The 17924-nt window shown below is 49.1% G+C and overlaps 1 protein-coding gene across 12 annotated transcripts in view; it reads right to left on the bottom strand.

Moving 5' to 3' along the window:
- Positions 1 to 2435: 2435 nt before the first annotated feature.
- Positions 2436 to 17924, bottom strand: part of MARCHF8 (membrane associated ring-CH-type finger 8) — a 111728-nt gene continuing 96239 nt past the window's right edge. For 10 of the 12 annotated variants that reach the window (XM_060126012.1, XM_060126008.1, XM_060126009.1 and 7 more), the window contains 5 exons: positions 11462 to 11544; positions 10385 to 11230; positions 8785 to 8965; positions 6668 to 6815; positions 5651 to 6252 (listed from right to left, as the gene is read on the bottom strand). In XM_060126012.1, the coding sequence (XP_059981995.1) occupies positions 5948 to 6252; positions 6668 to 6815; positions 8785 to 8965; positions 10385 to 11230; positions 11462 to 11544 (1563 nt within the window). In that variant the 3' untranslated portion in view covers positions 5651 to 5947. Of the gene's footprint in view, positions 6253 to 6667; positions 6816 to 8784; positions 8966 to 10384; positions 11231 to 11461; positions 11545 to 17924 lie in introns of all 12 variants that reach the window. The other 2 variants (XM_060126018.1, XM_060126019.1) reach the window with 2 other exon arrangements.

Here is a 17924-nt window from a genome sequence, read left to right as displayed (position 1 = left end):
GGGGGAATTGGAAATTGGCTGCATTTCTTCCCAGACACCCCAGAAACTGGCTGAGATCTGGAGGGTGGGGTGGGAGGAGAGCCCTGAGTCAGAGGGGTCTCCGTGACTCAGAGCAATGCCCTCCCTGGGCCTCAGTTTCCCTGCTATACATGGGGGTCAGACTGGAGTACCTGTTCTTAGTGTTGGGTGAGGGACGTTCCTGTGGAGGGGAAGCACAGACCACTTTGAAAATCGGATAAAAGCTATGGGCATCCCCCCAGGAGTGTGACACAGGCACTTATACAATCCTCAGGGAACCACACACCTCCTATGGCTGAGCAAAGAGTCCCGGGACCAGGGTTCCCAGGTGACTGGATTTTATGGGACAGAAAAGTTCTGCAAGAAAAATCTGGAGGGACATTTGTGTTACCAAGTTTTTGTTGGTATGAACCAACCAATCCATAAAAAGCACCCCTGCCAAGTGCTACCAGCGACTCTTATCACTGCTTCATAATAGGGCATTTTAACAACAGAAGCGCAGGAGAATAAGGATAACAAGGCTACTCTTTCTCACAACCACCTGTGTTGCCTTTTCCCATCTCCCCCTGGTCCCCCTGCAGACTGTGCCACAGCAGTGCCGGGAAGCACGGCCGGGCTAGCTCCCCTCTGCCGAGCGCCTGGCACTGTGTGTCTCCAGTGAAAGGGTGGAAGCTGGACAAGGGGAACAAAGTGGAGCCCAGCTTGGCTCCCTGGACCCCTGGACCTCCAGACGCCTACCTAATGCGGAGGGGACGCTGAGATCGTGCCCGCAGAGCCTGGACTGCGCTCCTCTCACTTCAGCTCCGGGGGAGGCAGCCTGGCGAGGCAGGGCCGATGAGGCTTCTCTGACGGCCCAGAGGCTGGGCCTGCCAGCCCAGAGGAACTGGCTCATCCCTGTCCCTCTCTCCCCCCTGAATTACCCTTCTCAGCTCTTTCCTGACCCAACGTGCAGTGGGACTCCTGCTCTCTGTTGCACTTCTGAGGCTGGGAGAAAAGACAGGCCCTAGAGAGGGTCGTCTATGCCGCTCACACCACGTGGGCTGTGCAGCAACAACTCTAGGGGGCGCTGATCACACGGGCCAAGCGTTGGCAAACTTTTTCTGTAAAGGGGCATGTAAATATTGTAGGCTTTGCAGGCCATACGATCTGCCATTGTAGCAGGAAATAAGCTGAATACAGTGTCAATGAAGGGCAAGGCTGTACGTCTACAAGTACATTTATGAAACAGGAGGCTGGTCTGCGAGCAGTGGTGGGCCACCCCCCCCCCCCCCCCCCCCCCCCGACCTAGAGGATTCAAACCGCCCCTAGCGGTTTGTGCCATCAGCGGCCCCAACCCGTCATTTTTTGGCTGGTGTCAAAGGGAAGAGAGGCCTGGGGGTGGCACTGTTTCAAGCCCGCCGGCAACAAGACCTTACTGGGCGTCTCTTCAGCCAAACGCAAACTCATCGGGTCCCCAAAGCGTAGAGGCTCCTCATGGGCAGTCCCCACTTCGCATTCTTACAGAAGGTTCCTCTTTCAGCTCCATGCTCCTCGCCACTCCCTCCAACTGAACGCTTGAGCTCAAGGGAGCTCTCGGGGGAGGGCTGGGGCACACGCTGGCCTCTGTCCCTCCCGCGAGCCCACACCCGAGCAGATGCACCTCTTCCTCTAGGGGCCTCAACAGCTCCACTCAGTTCTGGGGACCTCTTCTCCCAAGTCAGGCAAGGAGGACACTTGGCAAAGCACCCTCCTGCTTCTTAGCTCCCCAGTCTCCCTGCACTCGTGGACGGACTCTCCCGGCTCACCAAGGGCAGTATGCTGGGGCGACCTTGGCCTCCCTCCTTTCACCTGGTGTACAAAGGTGAAGCCAGGTGCCCGTCCTCGGCACTCCCAGACCCGGGAGTGGTTTGCAGTCCCGAGACTGGAGGATCAACGGCACTGTCATTACTCAGGGAAGCCCCGCCAGGAGCCAGGAGATGCAGCCAGGCTAAGCTATCGACAGCAGCCCCGTCGGCCCTGCCCCGTTCCCTCACTCAGCTGGGCTGTGCTTCAGTATATGTTTCAGCAGATAAGGCCAGTTAAGCAATGTACCATTCCAATGGTCGTGCTGCCATACACACCCTGAACTTGAGTCTGGCTTCTCTCAAGTTGAGAGAACTTGAGTGTGGTGAGTCCAAGTTGTTTGAGCCTGGATGTCTTGAGACAAGCACACCTATGAGAACGACTTCAGCTTTCACTCCCACGCCCACACATCCTCCAGAACCCACTGCCAGTGATCCTTCCTCCCTCACAGGGACAGACCAAATCTGCACGCGAGTCTGCATGACTTGCTTTCCTGATGTGCAAGCCAGAGGAACCCGGAAAGGGGTCCAGACCACTGGAGTGCTTGCCAGTGTTCCCAGCCTCCTTGCAGGAAAACACTTTCATGGAAAAACTCCTTTTTAAAGAAAAGCTTTATTGCTACAATTAGATACTCCCGTGTATAGTACAACCACCCCCCGCAATACAGAGAATTATTCAAGCAGTAATGCCGAAGAACAGTGAACATACACAAAGGGATACAAAACTAGACATTTAGATAACTTGAAATTCTCTAAGTTAAGAAAAAGTTCAAATGTGAAGTGCCTTTTAGAAACTACACCACACATGCCAGTGTAAATTTGGTCTTTATTAGCAATCAACCTCCTACAAACACTGCATCTAAACAGGTGATGAGTGGCACAATTACTTCCAAAACAAAGACAAATGCTTTTACTTCCCTATGTTTCAGTCTTTCCTTGGACTAGAGATGGAAGCTGCGTATTTCAAATCAGATCCAAGAGGGAGAGTATCTCAAATGTGTATCTGCATCAGGCCAAATCCACACTGTCGCGGATCTGCACACCCTGCCGTGCCCAGTCCTCCTCCAGCTCTGCAGCCGACCACCAGGCAGCGGGGGCAGCTCGGACCCGTGCAGGCCTTAGCTGAGGCTCTTGAACGGGCCCAACTGCCTGGGGTCCGTATGTCTGTAGCCAGGAAGGGCACACCCACAGGTTTTGTAACTGGACCCATAAGATTGAAAAGAGTGGATGGAAGTAAAAAAGGAAGTGACGTTAGGGGCCTGTGGTAGGAAGAGGTCTTTCACAATTTTCAGGAAAATCTCAAAATAAACCCAAGCACAAAAGCTCTTCAGCTGAACTATAATTTGAGGGGAAATAGAGGCCAAATCAGAGATGGCTGGCTGGTGACACCCCTGAGGCTGCTTCCCTCTCCCCCTCACCTGGCCTACAAATATCGGCCCCCCTGACCCTGAGACCTGCAAGCGCATTCAACGTTTCTATATAGTTCATCCAAGTGTCATCTTCTCACTAAAGCCAGGTGCAGAATGATCAGGAAATGGGGAGTAATTAAGCCCCCAAAAGAACCTAGAGAGCAAACTGACACTAAAGGAATGCCTGGCAGATCCACAGCTCCCACTAGATGGCAGCACAGCCCAACCTTGGCAGGGCTTCGCACTCACCCTTAGTCCCTTCGGGGAAGAGATTAGCCCTGGGACTCAGTAGGGGGGCAGAGGTGCTCAACAGGACCTGCGAGGAAAGAGAAAGGCAACGGGGTAGCTGTGTGCCACCCCAGGGGAGAAAAGAAGGACATGGAGCTGACTGTCCACAGGCAGAGGCTTTCAGGAGCTTGGCTGGAGGTGACGAGATGGTGTTTAGGCCCTTCCTAAAAAGAAGTGACAGGGCTTCCCGTGACAGTCCAGTTGGGCATGGGAGCAACACAACAGTCATGGCTATAAAGGCACCTCTGCCGCAGAGGGCGCCAGGCACTCTGGGTGGGCTGCCCTGGGGCTATCCCCACCTAAGCACACTCTCCTCTCTACAGAAAGTCTCAGTGCTTTTCAAGTCCAGCATAAGGGGTTCCACCGGGGGGAAAGGGAAAGATTCCCACTTAAAAAGCTATCCCAGTCTTCCCTGGACCACTCATCCGCCGTTAGAGGGACAAGGGGCCTTGCCCAGGCAGTTCCTAAGGGGCACAGGCAGGGCTGACCTGGGAGTCTCCTGAGTGGACAGTCTGTAGCTGCCTGGTGTCCCCAGGCTGAGAAGGGGTGTAGGTAATTGCACTTTGGGGCACAGTGAGCACAGGCACGGGCTGGACGTGCCCTGGGAGACAGAGAGGGCCGGCTGCCCTATTTCCAGGGATGGGCTACAACTGGACAGCAGCTGCCAGACCAGAGCAGCCACGGCAGGGCAAAGTCCTCCTCCAGAGCTTAAGGATCCTTCCGCCTCCTCCCGGCTTTCAAAACAAACCACGGGGCTTCTACTCTGAAATGGAAAGGAATCATCTTCTGTTTGCTTCCTCCTCTTAACAGCTGGATGAAGCAACTAAGGCTCAGAGGATGGAGGGCAGGACCCCCAGGCATCTCCCCCCAGATGCTCATCTGCGGCGCTTTCTGGAGAGTAAGCATCCCGGCAGACCTAACTTACACTGCAGACTCCCCTGGCCTGTTTTCCTGGAGTTGACTCTTATTTGCCTGGCATGATGAAACTGGTCTTCAGAAACAGAATTTTAAGCAGACCTTTTTAAAAGGACAAAGGCCATTTGATGGTAGTAATTTTGGTTTTGTTTTATGAAAAATGGTACAGGAGATAATCCCTGATGACAGAATGGACTGATAGCAGGGCCAGGGGCCCCTAAAGGATCCTCTCTGTTCAGTCCAGTTAAGGCGACAAATGGGCAGGGGAGTGGCTGGGAGCAGGGACAGTGGACCAGGGCAGTTTGCTGCTCACTCCTGGCCCTCACCCCAGAGGCAGCCTGTCTGCATCTCTGCCCTGGGCAGTGGTCCACAGAATGTGCCAGGAGCAGGGGCTGGCTGAGTGGCAGGCACCCAGGGGCACCTGCAGCGTGCATGCCCCAGACCAGGACGACGCAATGCCTACTCCATCAGTGTGAAGCCGGCACAAACTGGAGAGGTTTGCCTTTAAAGGAGTAGTTTTTAAATATTCAGTTTTGTTCTAATTACTCGCTTCTTTTCATTTAGACCTCATGAACCCTTCTTCCGGGCTGACCAAAAAAAAAGAAACATTCAGGGCAGCCCTATGACATGAAGACTTGTCACAAAACAGGCTCAAAACCACAGAAATTATGCTCGAATTGCCATTTAGCATCCATTAATTCCCACAAGGTGTTATGAAAAAGCCTCAGACCTGTTTGTCCTGCTTTAGAGTCACAAGTCCCTTTTATGGACTTGTGTCCAGAGTAGACGTCACATTTCTTAGCATATATAAGGCAAAAAGGGTTTTAGATCTATTATAATGTGAAAGAGATAATCAGGGTCATGAAGGGAAGGTTTCTAAATGAGACGTCCTTTTAAATGTCAATCCCACAGGACACACATATTACAAAATACAGATTCTCTTTTTGTAAAGTGCTTTGCTTTGCTTAGTGAATCACTCACCACCACGCACAGAGCACCACGGCCCGTCTGCTCGGGAACTGTCAGTGGCGGCCTCCCCGCGCTCTGCTTGGTGAGGGGGAAGCCTCTCCTCATGGCTAGATGTTCCCAACACTCCACTCCAGAGGGTCGGTGGGGGGACCTGCCAACTGGAAGAGGCGCATCAGGACCCAGGCGCTACCAGCTCCTGCTCTAACCTCAGGTTTGGCATCTTATTCTTTCATTCTGCTCAAGACTACAGGCCAGAACCCAGCCAGCGCCCCATCACGGTGTTACGGGCTCTTCCAACTTCCCTTCCTGTAGACACGCTGGCGGAAGCAGAACCCAGCCGTGCACAGCTGACGTGAGGATTTTCCAGGGGAGTCACTAAGGAGGGTTTAGAAAAAGAGAAGCCATTAAAAATAGTCACCTGCCCGGTCTATGCTATTAAACGACATAAGAAAATGTACACAATTGGCAGTAAACAATTTCCTTCAGCTGTTCGCAGATGTCCAGGAGAACTACACACCCTCCACATCATCAGATGTGAACGATCTCTGCTCCAGTGTCTTCAGGTTCTGTGCAACAAGAAGAGTTTGTGTCGGAATGACAGATTCCACGTCCATCTTTATTTTCAAAGTTGGGCTCTGTTAGTGCAGATTTTTCAAAAATATTCTTTTTGCTTGTATCTGGACAGTTTTGGACATAGATTACTCTGTTATAAGCCTTGAGTCTCTTCCATAATTGTACATACACTTTGCACTGAACGTACATAAAAAGAAGTCCACCAGTAAAGCCGATGGCCACAACCACCAATTTAGTCCAAAAGGGCCACTCTAGGATTCCTGGAAGGGAAAAAACCCAGTTAGCCTATCAGCCGACCTTATTTAAGATGTGAAGTAAATAAAACACAATTTCTGAACTTCCCATAACCATGGACTCTTAACTTATCGAATCTTGCTTCGCTGGAGGAGGAGTGGAAGAGCATGTCCACTCCCTTTTATCCTGCTCCTCCAGGGGGCACTCATGGAGATTCTCTCTCTCCATGATTTGATCTCTCCTGACTGGGTTTTAAAAACTACCACCACAGCAAAAGAAACATCCAAAAAGGATGCGTAGTGCCTCATGATTGATGCCTCCTTCCAGAAGCCCAGACATTTGAGGTCTGACTTGAAAATCAACCTGGAATAACACCCCAATCCTAAGACCCACTGTGCCATCCAGGATCTCCTGGGTGCACCTTTCGTTCTGAGCACATACCTGTTGCCTGCCCCTGCTTGATCTCCTCAGCAGTGCGGTCGATGAGCACGTACAAGGACCAGACCACACAGGTGATAGCAATGATGTGGAACGTCACGGAGCACATGATCTTCCTGCGCTCGCTGGCTGTCATCTGCAGCTTCTCCCACTGGAAAGACAACGCACAGAGCGTGAGGCTCAGGCTCATGGGCGTAAAGCGCTACGATGGGGTGAGAGCTTTGTTGATGGTTAAGACTGGCTTCCCTCCTCCCTCCCCCTTTCCCAAGCTAGATGAATTTCCCCAAACACTCAGAGTCGCTCCCTTTAAACCATGTGGTGTCAACCAGGTACCAGGCACTGGTGTTCTGTCCACATCCAACTTTCTAGGCGATGAAGAGAAGCTGGGATCGAGATGAGCCATGACCCACCACCAGCAATCCCCTGGCTGCTTATTCTGGCGAAGCAGGCATTCAGTGGCTTTGATACAAGACTTTATGGTTTTGGTCCTGATGAAAACAGCACATTGGCCCAAGACCCAGGTGGCACACTTTAAGTTTCCGTGACTTGCTGACTGGCATGAGTGAGGGGAAGAAGGGGGTTGATGACACCACAACACACTAGCAGATGGGTCACACTATGTCGTGAAGGTGATGGTGGAGGGCGCTCACTCTTTGGTCCTCTGCTACATTGGCAGCAACACTGTGAAATCGATGCTAAGAGTTCCTGGTACAAGCAGTCTGTGAGAGTCCCATCTCCTCTAGGAGCTCATTAATTTACTCCAAATAGCCAGATTTTCTTTTTCATTTACTGGTTTCCGAATCAGAAGAAAACACATAGAGGTAGAGAAAAAGAACAAGTGTAAACACTGCATATCCTCTGCCAGCCCTGCTCACAACCTTTCCAGGTGGTTCTATGCAGGATAAACTGAAAGTAGAGCCTTCATGGACTATCTATATTGGTCAAAGTGCCATAAGACTCACTTGAAGAGTCAGCATAGAGCAGGCACCCAAAAAACGAGGCTTTTATGGGACAAAACAGTTTTTAAGTAGTTTGCGCCTGCCTTCCCTAGCATCCAGATTTCTTTCTGCTATGGTGTGACACAGTATCTTCATCTGGCTTCCCTCCTAAAATGTCCCCCTGATTTTCTAAGACACATTCAGTTCAAGCCTTTCACACTCCCCTGAAATGCTCATCCTACCTTTGCGGTGGCTGCTTTTCTCCAGAGACAATCTGACCTCTCTAGAGCCCTTTCACTTCCCCTCTAAATCCTACTGATCTTCCAAGAACTGCTTCAACACCAAACATTCTATGATGCTACCACCACTCTGCTTCCCCAGAGCTCCGACCCACAATGAATACTTCCTTCTCTGAATATCTGATATGAGCGATCACCATAGAAGTTAGCATTGAATCGGCATGTTGGTGCTGTTACCTGATTTTGTAATTCCCCTTGCAATTTATGAGTTTTGAGATAAGAACAAACCTTTTATTCTTCCAAACAAAGCCTCTCCATATTCTGGGCACACAGACACATGGAACGGCCAGTGTTTACACAGGAGGGGAGCACCGGATGAGGCTCCTTTCAGAGGAAGCACGGACATGGGACCTGAAGAGAGCTGTGTTGCATGTAATGCCTGTGGTTCCTTTCTTTTCCCATCTGCCCCCACTTCCCATCTAGGAAACACCTGTCACAGGTATACAGAAATAAATTTACCATGTTATGCTGTTCTTTGTGCTGGAGAGAGATACTAATCTCCACTATATGGACCTAATTAGAGGCAAAGCCTGAAGAGTTAATACATACAAAGTTTAATGCTGACTAAGATGTCACAAAACAGTCTGTGGTCAAGGGCCAAATGACTGATACAGACAAGCAGGCAGTCTTAGTTTTAAGGAAAAAGAAAACATCATATGACTGAATGGACAGAAAGAGCTTCTTCCTGAGAGGAGGGACTTGGAAAACAGTACCAAAAACATGAATGTACACACCAGCCCCAACTTCTTAAAGGAGTGAACTCAAGCCAACTGTGGCTCCACCCAGTCCCAGTCCCTGGGCTCCACCCAGTCCCAGGTGCTAACTCTTCTGGGCGCTCGTCTCAGTGAAGCTAAAGTACTTCCGAGGGTGGCCTCGCACATACTTTTCTCAGAGGCTTCAGCTTGGTCTCCATGATGAACTCGTACTTGCACAGCTCACAGCAGCGTGTGTCGGAGCTCTTGATCCACTGCTGCAGGCAGGTCTGGTGCACAAAGTGGAGGCTCCCTGTGCAGTGGCAGGGTGTGATCAGAGGGCTCTCGTCATCCCCTTCACAGTGACAGATCCTGTGGCAGAAGGAAGGCCAGTCATTACAAGGAGGGCCACACAACAGGGAAGATGACGCTTCAGTGGAAGGTCCCCCCAAGGAAAACGTTCCGAAACAAACATCACAAAATGACTATAAGCACGAAAACATACGAACACAAATGAAAACAATTACTACAAACTAAAAATTTCTAGCTTACCGCACCAACATGGAAAGTCTGGGTGGCTTTTGGCAACAGAGAGGAAAAAATGATATAAGAAAATGACAAAGCAGTCATTTTGGGTAAGACTTAAGAACTTCACTAAAAAGACGAATTTAAGGAAACATCTTCCAGAACTTACATGACATTAAAATAATCAGAGGTAAAATTTCTGTGTAAAACAAAACCAGCACTCTACCTTTCAAAAATACCAGTGACTTGAAAAGATGATGAACTTTGCTTGCTAGCTATAATCACTGACCTCACCTTCACACACCACAACTACATATTTCTGTCCTCTCTCAGAGAGGTAACAAGAGAAATCACAGTGCTTCTCCTGGACCTGAAAAACCATTATAAGATGCTGCAATTTCATTTCTTTTTTCAGGATCACTCATAGCAATAAGTGAGAAATTTAAATCATTCATTATTTCTAAGGGTGCATGCAACAGGACGTAGCTACTAACCTCAAGGAACTTAACAGACTTTTGAGAAACAGAAAGGTCTTTTCCAGCAGCTGGAGAGCAGGTAGGGACACCTGGCCTGAAAGGAACTGGGTTCTGGCCCAGGCCAGGCTCTCGGCTGTTTGTTTCTGTGAGAGGGGTTTCTGATCCAATTGTTAAAAGAAATGATAAGAGCTGATCCTGAGGAGGGGCCACTGGGGAAAGGTTAGAATGGGGAAGGCCTAAGAGTAGCGGCAAAAGTGAATTCTGAAAGCTTCTGGAGGCCTGACAAGGATGCTGCACCCGGGAAGATAAAAGTGGAGTTAGGACCTGGGCAGAGGTGGCTGCATCCAAGTTAAAAGGAAGGAAGGAGCTGCTGAAGAGCAGCCCTTCCCCATGCACATTGTGTCGCAGGTGGAGCGAGGGGTAATAATGAGGTCGAGAGGGGAAGCCAATGCTTAATATCTAGACCATCAAGCTGGAAGACTGGAGATACTATTTTTTCTTCCGCTTTCCTTATGCAAAAGCTACTTATTTTTAGTTGAGAAGAGTCAGCTTGGCCTTTAATATGTGTAGCTTCTTCCTCTTTTATCATCTATGAAACTATCTTGGGACCCATGTCATAAAAATTGGTTTTTCAAATGATACCAATAATCTATTCTGGAGAAAACTATTAATCCATAATTGTGTACAACTGCCTATTCATTTTCCTGAAACTTCACATATTAAAGCAAGATGAGGCCAAGGAGGTGTGGGGAGCAGAGAGGGCCAGAATGGTGGTTCTTGGCAAACCAACCTGCAGACATCCCCTGACGTGGACACGGGAGAGATGGGGGGGCCCTTTTCAGAGAGAGGGGAAGGACCATCCAGGTCACTGTCCTTTTCCACCGAGCAGAGGGGCGCCCGCAGGACCCTGCTCTTCGGTTTTGTGGATGTGCTGTCCTCAAAGACGTCATCATCTCCCGTTTCGTCGGAGAAGAAGCCCGCGCTCCCAGCCAGCCCGCTGGAGGACTTGGCAGGGTGCGGGCCGGCAGTGCAGCTCTCCAGCTCGTGGAACCAGTGCAGGCTGCTGGTGCTCAAGCCGTGTGACAGCGAGAACAGGTACTGGAGCAGCCGCCGGCTTCTGGACACGGCCTCGCCATCTGCCTTCTCGTCCAGAAGCAGGACGTGCGTGCCCCCCTTGCCGGCTCCCACCTCTGAGGCCGCTGAACGATTGGCGGAAAGGGATGAAACACAAGAATGTTTGGAACTGCCAAGAGGTTTGCGACTCAGTGTTCTTTTTTCTTTCTGGTGGAGCCTGTTAATACTGAGACATGGGTCTTGAGGGAGTATCAGTTTCCCTTCAGAGCAAGTCCTCTCCGCATAGTCAAAACTTTCCAAAGCATCCGGGGCCTTCTCACCCACATCATTCAGGGATTTTGAGAACTTCAGTGTTCTTCTGGCTTTGGTATTCTTAGCAGGCTTCAAGGCCTGGACCCACTCTGAGCCATGGGAATTTCTCTTTGATGCCTGCACTGTGTCTTGACAGACAACTGTCACAGTGAGCCCTTGTGTCAGAGAACTCTGGCAGGGAGGAGCTTTCAAGACAACAGCAGACTGCACGGGACTGTGGTGACAACACTCAGAAAACACTGCACTGGAACTGCATGCAGAGAACAGTGGAATAAAAGCACAGAAAGTAAAAACAATTTTAAAAGAAAATAGGCATCAAAGTGAAGAAATGAGACTTGCGTGGTACCTGGTGAGCAAACAGCACATAAAACCAGGTTGATTGTTTAGAGCAGAGGCATATGGAGAATCAAGAACCTGCAGACATGAACGCTCATTCCTGAGATGCACATGAACCACCGTAGCATGTGAAGCAGAGCATTACCTGCAGATGTCCTGATTGGAGGGCGTGACAGAAGTGCGAGAGAAGGCGGACACTGGAGCGGATGCCACTGAAGAGCCCCCAGCCTGCAACAACACACCTCCAGTCAGTTTTCAGGAAAAGCCAGGGGACTGCAAACACCACCTCCTTGTGAGTGGCAATGGGTCTGCCGCTGCCCATTGCTCAGTGAATAGCACGTACTAGGTCCCTATGAGCCAAGGGAAGAACAAACCAAGCAGCACTCTTCATTCCTCAGATGAAGGTAAAGTGTAGCCAAGAAATATTTGAGACTCTGGAACAGCACCATCAACCTTCTGTATATTCAGTGGTCATTTATCTTCTAAGCATCTAAACTTAATTAGTCCATACGTAAGTCAAGAAACCAAGCACCGTAAGGTACACGCAAATGCAAAAAAAACATGAGGCACCTTCCCTGCTAGCTCTGCTTCCCCCACCCAGCACTCTTTAACCTGGTACCTGGGGTCATCCTCGTTGAGGCTGGCAGAATGTGAGAGCCACTCCTCCCTCACCGCCTGGCAGTTGGTCCACGAACCTTCACTACCCTGCCAGCGCTCTTTATACAAAAGGGAGACTACCTGAGCACAGGGCCACCAACCCAGGGCTCAACCCCAGGCCCAGGAGGGGGCTGAGCACAGAATGCTCCCGAGTCCTAATCTTGGGATTGTGTATGGAGAAAATTATCAAGAACATGTAAATGTGGAAGAAAGTATAGCAAGGGGTCATGAGATAGAGCAGGGGCTCTGAGGGGTCGTGAACAAGCCAAAATTAGAGAGAAGTCTGGGAGGGTGAGGAAGTACCACGATGGGAAGAGAAGTGGAGGAGAGAAATAGGATCAGGGAGCACAGCTGGGCTGAGGATGCATGACCACTACTAGAGGGTCCCCCAGCCTCGCACTCCAGCCTCTGTGGGGCCCTTGCCAGGCCTCATCAAGACTGACTCCTGAGATTCCACGGCCCTCACAGCACCCTGTGTGTTCTTCCCCGCTTAGGACAGTTATCCTGAGGGACAGCTCAAGGGCCACGGGAAGACAGTACTGTGGGTCTGTTATCAAGAGCAAGCTGACATCTCCTCCCTGCCCTCCCCAGGCCCACTCCAGTGGCCCTCAGCCCTGCTTCTTGATGCTGGAGAGCCCACCTGGCTCCACGCTTGCTCAGTGCCAACCCCAGGATGTACTCTCATCCTGGCGCTCCAGCTGTGGGACCACGGACTTGCATCAGCCACCAGGACGGCTCTCCCCACCTTGCCGCCTCTCCAGCGAATACACCAGCCTGGGAAGAGCCAGACAGAACTGGCACTCTGACTGAGATGTCCACTGGACGGCTACTCTTGCTGCCCAGCATGGGGACGATACATCACTGTAAACCCAGCTCAACCTAAAGAAGCTCGATCCAAGAAGCTACATGCTATCGTGCTACATGTATATGCTAAAATTATGCAGCATTACTCAATGAGCGCATCTTCTGAGTCACCAAAGAATCCACATTTACTTTCTAGCTGAATGTGCACGTGAACATTGCGTATATTCTCCATAAAAGCATTGCTGGTCCAATTTCTTAAGAATCTAAAGTTTATTTGGAGCCACGAAAATGACATCCCTCCAATAACCTTGCACTACTTGGTCACGATTCTTTCTAAAACAAATTGTGTGTGGGGGGGGGGCGGCGGTCTCAATATTATGCTGCTATGTTCCCACTGCACGAGCTACCTCTGCTTTCTCCTGTGCCCTCCTCCAGGCAGCCACCACGGGCTCCTCTGTCTATTCTCCTGAGGTGAGCACACAGGGCCTTTACTGTTAGTCGCTGCACGGAGGCAGGCTGAGGAGAGCCACACTAATGTCCCCAGCTCCTACAGTCAGCCTGCTCTCTGATGTTCAGCCCTAGCCCCACTCTGAGATGGGGAGCCTTCTTGAACTTCCTGCTCCCTTCTTTAACTTGTGAGGGTGACCAGCAGCTCTGTTCAGCACCTGTAGGCAAGGCCACAAGCTGGTCATGGTGTAGAAAAGTAAGCGTCGTCACCACGCCTCCCCAAGTAGACCTGGGAGGAAGGGAGGACAGGAATGTAGGTTCACGTCCTTGTCCCTCACTGCTAAGAGGTCAGCTCTCCGTCCTCTAGGTTGCTGGGTCAAGCTTAGTCGCTTGGACTGAGGTACAGAAGGAAGCGCCCTCCCCACGTGAGCAAGGGAAAAGTACACTGCTCACCAAGAAGACGGGGGCGATACCTAGTTATCTCCCTCCCTGTTACATTCTAAGGACAGGAGCCTCTTGAAACCACGCGTACTTTCCTGTATTCTGAAGGGAAGGCAAACCCTGTGAAAGGAAAGTAGGGTCGTATCTGGAGAATGAGGCCCTCCCAGGATCAGTGTCTTTGAAAGGAGGCAGGTCTCAGATGGGAAGCTGAAACCAAGACAAAATGGCCTCTCACTCCCGTTCTGAACCTCAAGTAATTCATGTGAAAACGGGAAGTCCGGGGTAACGATCACATTAGCACACATCTGTGCTGGCAAGGCTCAGTGGTAGGAGGGAGAGCCTTGGAGCAGAACAAAACCTGCATCGAGGAAGCAGCCGGACTATCCACACACTTGACATCGGTGATCCCTTCCCCATGAGTTTCCTGTCTCAGGTGTGTCACGGGGACTCACACAGAGTCGTGTCTGTACTTGCAGCAGACTGGCAGGCCTGCAGGATGGCGGCAGCCCCAAGCCCCTGCTCTGTTTGGGAAACAGGAACAGCCTCGGCATCCTCTATCTGTGCTCCTGCCCTCACTTCGTCCTCTCTGATCCCACAAAGAACATCATGAGACACTTTCAGCAGGTAATATCCAAGCCTCAACAGGCCTCCCAATAACAGAGCAAAAGTCTCCCTTCTTCTTAGATCATGAGGTTACAAGGAAAATTTTAAAATCTACTTACTGTTGTTTTACATACATATAAACCAACAAATGCCTTATCCCGGCTCTTTCTCCGTAAGAGCGAGAAAATGAGCAAGATTCATGGGGCCATCACAGTCCCCGTAGAGGTTCCTTCTGTCACCAGCTAAAGAGGAGCGCATGCTGAGAGTTCAGGACCAGTCCCCGCGCAGAATGATCATCAAAGCACAGCGACAGCAACTTTAAAGAGCTTAACTTGTTGCTGGTATCAGGCCGAGTAAAATCTGTCAACCTACCAAGGAGGATTTAAAAGACTGGCCTGATCAACAATGGCAACAACAAAACGAAGCCAAGAGCTGCAAACACAGTTCCAGGGTCCAACCAGGGAGGTCAAGACAAGTCAAGGGGCTGGCAGTCCCCTCTCAGCGGCTCGGGCCAACAGCTCCCCAGCTCCTCCTGAGAGCAGGGGGCAGGGTGACATTCAGGAGGCTGTGCTGGCTCAAGGGAAAAGGAGACTCTATGCCCCCCGCACAAAGCCAGAGAACACTCTCTCCCTTCCACGAGGATCAGACCACACAGGACTCCACAGTTACTGACAAAAGGAGTAAATGTTCATAACGAGAAAATTCATATGTGTTGAGAAAACTTAAGCCCTCTGTTCCTGAAGTTCTTTGTTGGTTCTCAAACAAGAGACCTTCCTCCGGTCATGAAAAAGAATGTAAAGCAATCTCATTACAAAAAAATTTTCATAAAAATCCCCTCTTTTTAAGATGTTGTCATCAATTATGTCAAAACAAACCTCTGGATTCTGTCTAGGCCTAAATTCCAGTTGCTTTTATTTCTTAGGAATGACATGTTTGTTCTGCTGTCCTCAAGTCACTTAATGGTTGCCTTTCCTATCAACCCACTGTTTTAAATGATTTTATCAAGACTGCCAAAAACATATAAGGAATAGAAAACTTTCCATGTATCCCTGGTAGAAGCTGGCATGCTCCCACCTCTGTTTCCCTTTGAGAGAACTTACTGCCATTGGGAGGCCTGCCATAACAGACTCACCAAGCAGAGTTCTCAGTCTGTGGCAGGAACTTACCAATTTGACACTGGAGGGGACTTCCTCCCTGCAGGACACCAGCTGTACCTTCCATAACCCTACCCTTCCCCGCCTGCTTTTTGCTTCACTTCCTTCCCTTGCTCCCTCCACTACGTTACTTTCCAACCTCCCTCTCAGCCACTTCCTCCTCCTCCTCTATTGCGAAACCCCACTGGGCCCTTTTTCATTTACCAGCAAAGCTACATTTAAAACATTTTGCTCCCTAACAAGAGTGAATCAGCCCATCTGATCTTCATCAACACGTATGGGGCCACAAGAAATGGTCTGGTTGGGCTTGTTTGCTTTTAAGCCAGAAGGAACTTGAGGAAGGACTAGAGAAGGAGGGCAAGATGCAAAGAGGGCTCGTGTTTACAACGGACTTCAAATTAGATTTATCAAATCAATGACTTAATCAAAAAATGGGAAAGGAAATACAGATGGCTCTTAAAGCATCAGAAGATGCTTGACCTCTCTCACAACAAGAAATACAAATTAAAGCTCCAATGAGAAATACCATCATCATCAACAACAAAGCATCTAAAAAAAAAATCAAACACCCATGTTGGCAAAAGTATGGGGTAACAAGCATGCTTACACATCGCTGGTGGGAAAGCAACCTGGTAAACCTCCCTCCTAAGATGGCAATTTTGCTGAGAATTACAAATGCACGTGCACTTTGTCCCAGCAACTCTTTTAAGAATTCATCCTCACACATATGCAGGAAGAGGTTTGTACAAAACTGTTTGTGGGAGCAAAGGGTTGGCATAACTTCATTGCCCGTGGGCTCGTATCTGATTGAGTTAATACTGGTACAATGATAGAAAGGAACGTGGGCAATCATTAGCAGAAGGGAAAGCTCATTATGTGCAGTAAGGGGTATATGGAGGGAGCAGGCAGAGAGTAGAGCCACACCATGCATGCTGGCACGTGCAGACTATCTGTCAGTAGCTCCCAAGAGTGGTTTCCTGTGAAACACAGAAGGAGAGCAGGGACCCCGGGCAGGAGGGACACAGACTTTTCATGAAGACCCTTTCCAACCTTATACCACTTAACCAAGAACAGGTATTTCCTAAATACAAATTTATTTTTAAAGTAACATGAGACTGAAAGTCTAAGAAGTACAATAAAACTGCACAACCAACTGTAATGATTTTCCAATTCTGGAAAAACTGGTAAAGAAATTGATTTCATGGGTCATGACCTACATTTTTAACAATGAAATAAAATAGATGTCAAAGTGCATCTGACATGATGATTAAGTCTTTGGGGGAATTTTTTCTTTCAGTTGTGTGTGTCAATGAGCTGAGTTTCAATGTAAACACTATTTCTTACAAAGGATTATGGTCAACATAATTTGAAAGTCATTGCACTACTGTATTTCTACCAAAAAAACGTAACAAACAAAAATATCAAAATAAGTAAAAGAAAAAGAAGATGGCTAAATCAAGAAAGCATGTTAGGGACTTCCCTGGTGGTCCAGTGGTTAAGACTTCTCCTCCAATGCAGGGGTTGAGGGTTCGATCCCTGGTCAGGGAGCTAAGATTCCACATGCCTCGCCACCAAAAAAATCCCAAAACATAAAACAGAAGCAATATTGTAACAAATTCAATAAAGACTTTAAAAATAGTCCACATCAAAAAAAAATCTTAAAAAAAAAGAAAGCATGTTACATTGTCAGCACAGAGATTTTGAAAGTGAAGGGCTCTGACAGCTATCAAGAGAGAGGTTTTTCCTCTATAAAGATGGCATTTGCCACCTGTATTAGATTTTTATTACCATGTTAACGAATTACCACAAACTTAGTGGCTCAAAACCACAAATGTATCATGCGACAGACAGCGTGATAGGACCCTCTGCTCAGGGTCTCCCTTCTTTGTGGAGGCTCTGGGGAAGAATGCACTTCCACGTTCATTCAGGTTGCTGGCAGAAGGCAGTTCCTAGCAGGTTTAGGACTGAGGACCTGTTTACTTGCTGGTTGTCAGCCAGGGGATGCCTGCATTCCCCATCCATCCCTCCCCATCTTCAAGTCCACTCTTGCTTCCAATCTCTGCCACCAGCCAGAGAAAGCTCTCTGTCTTTAAAAGCTCATGTGATTCCATTAATACAATGATCTCATCAGCAATGTCTCATCATAGTGACAGGCTCTGGGCATCAGGGTGGGACATCTTTGGGGGGCCATTTTAGAAATTCTGCTTACCTTTACTTTCTGCTCAGGAGGTTACTAAATGCTACCGCTCCTGTCCCCAAACCAAGAGAGAGTGATTGGGTCCTTACTGCTGCTCAGCAGGCCTGACTTCATATAATAAAGCCAAATAGAGTCTCACTTGGTGTTTAGACACTGCAATGTACAGACTGAGACTGCGTTTCAGCAAAACTTCTGCTTAGTGCATAATTTCCTCTGTGAAAAGAAATGCTTCATTAAGAGAGAATCTGATTTCTAAAAATAAACACTCAGTTGTATTCATCTTCCAAAATGATCTACAATTAAAG

The sequence above is a fragment of the Lagenorhynchus albirostris genome, chromosome 16 (genome assembly GCF_949774975.1).
Source record: "Lagenorhynchus albirostris chromosome 16, mLagAlb1.1, whole genome shotgun sequence".
Taxonomy (NCBI): domain Eukaryota; kingdom Metazoa; phylum Chordata; class Mammalia; order Artiodactyla; family Delphinidae; genus Lagenorhynchus; species Lagenorhynchus albirostris.
This window is presented reverse-complemented; position numbering and strand designations above follow the sequence as displayed.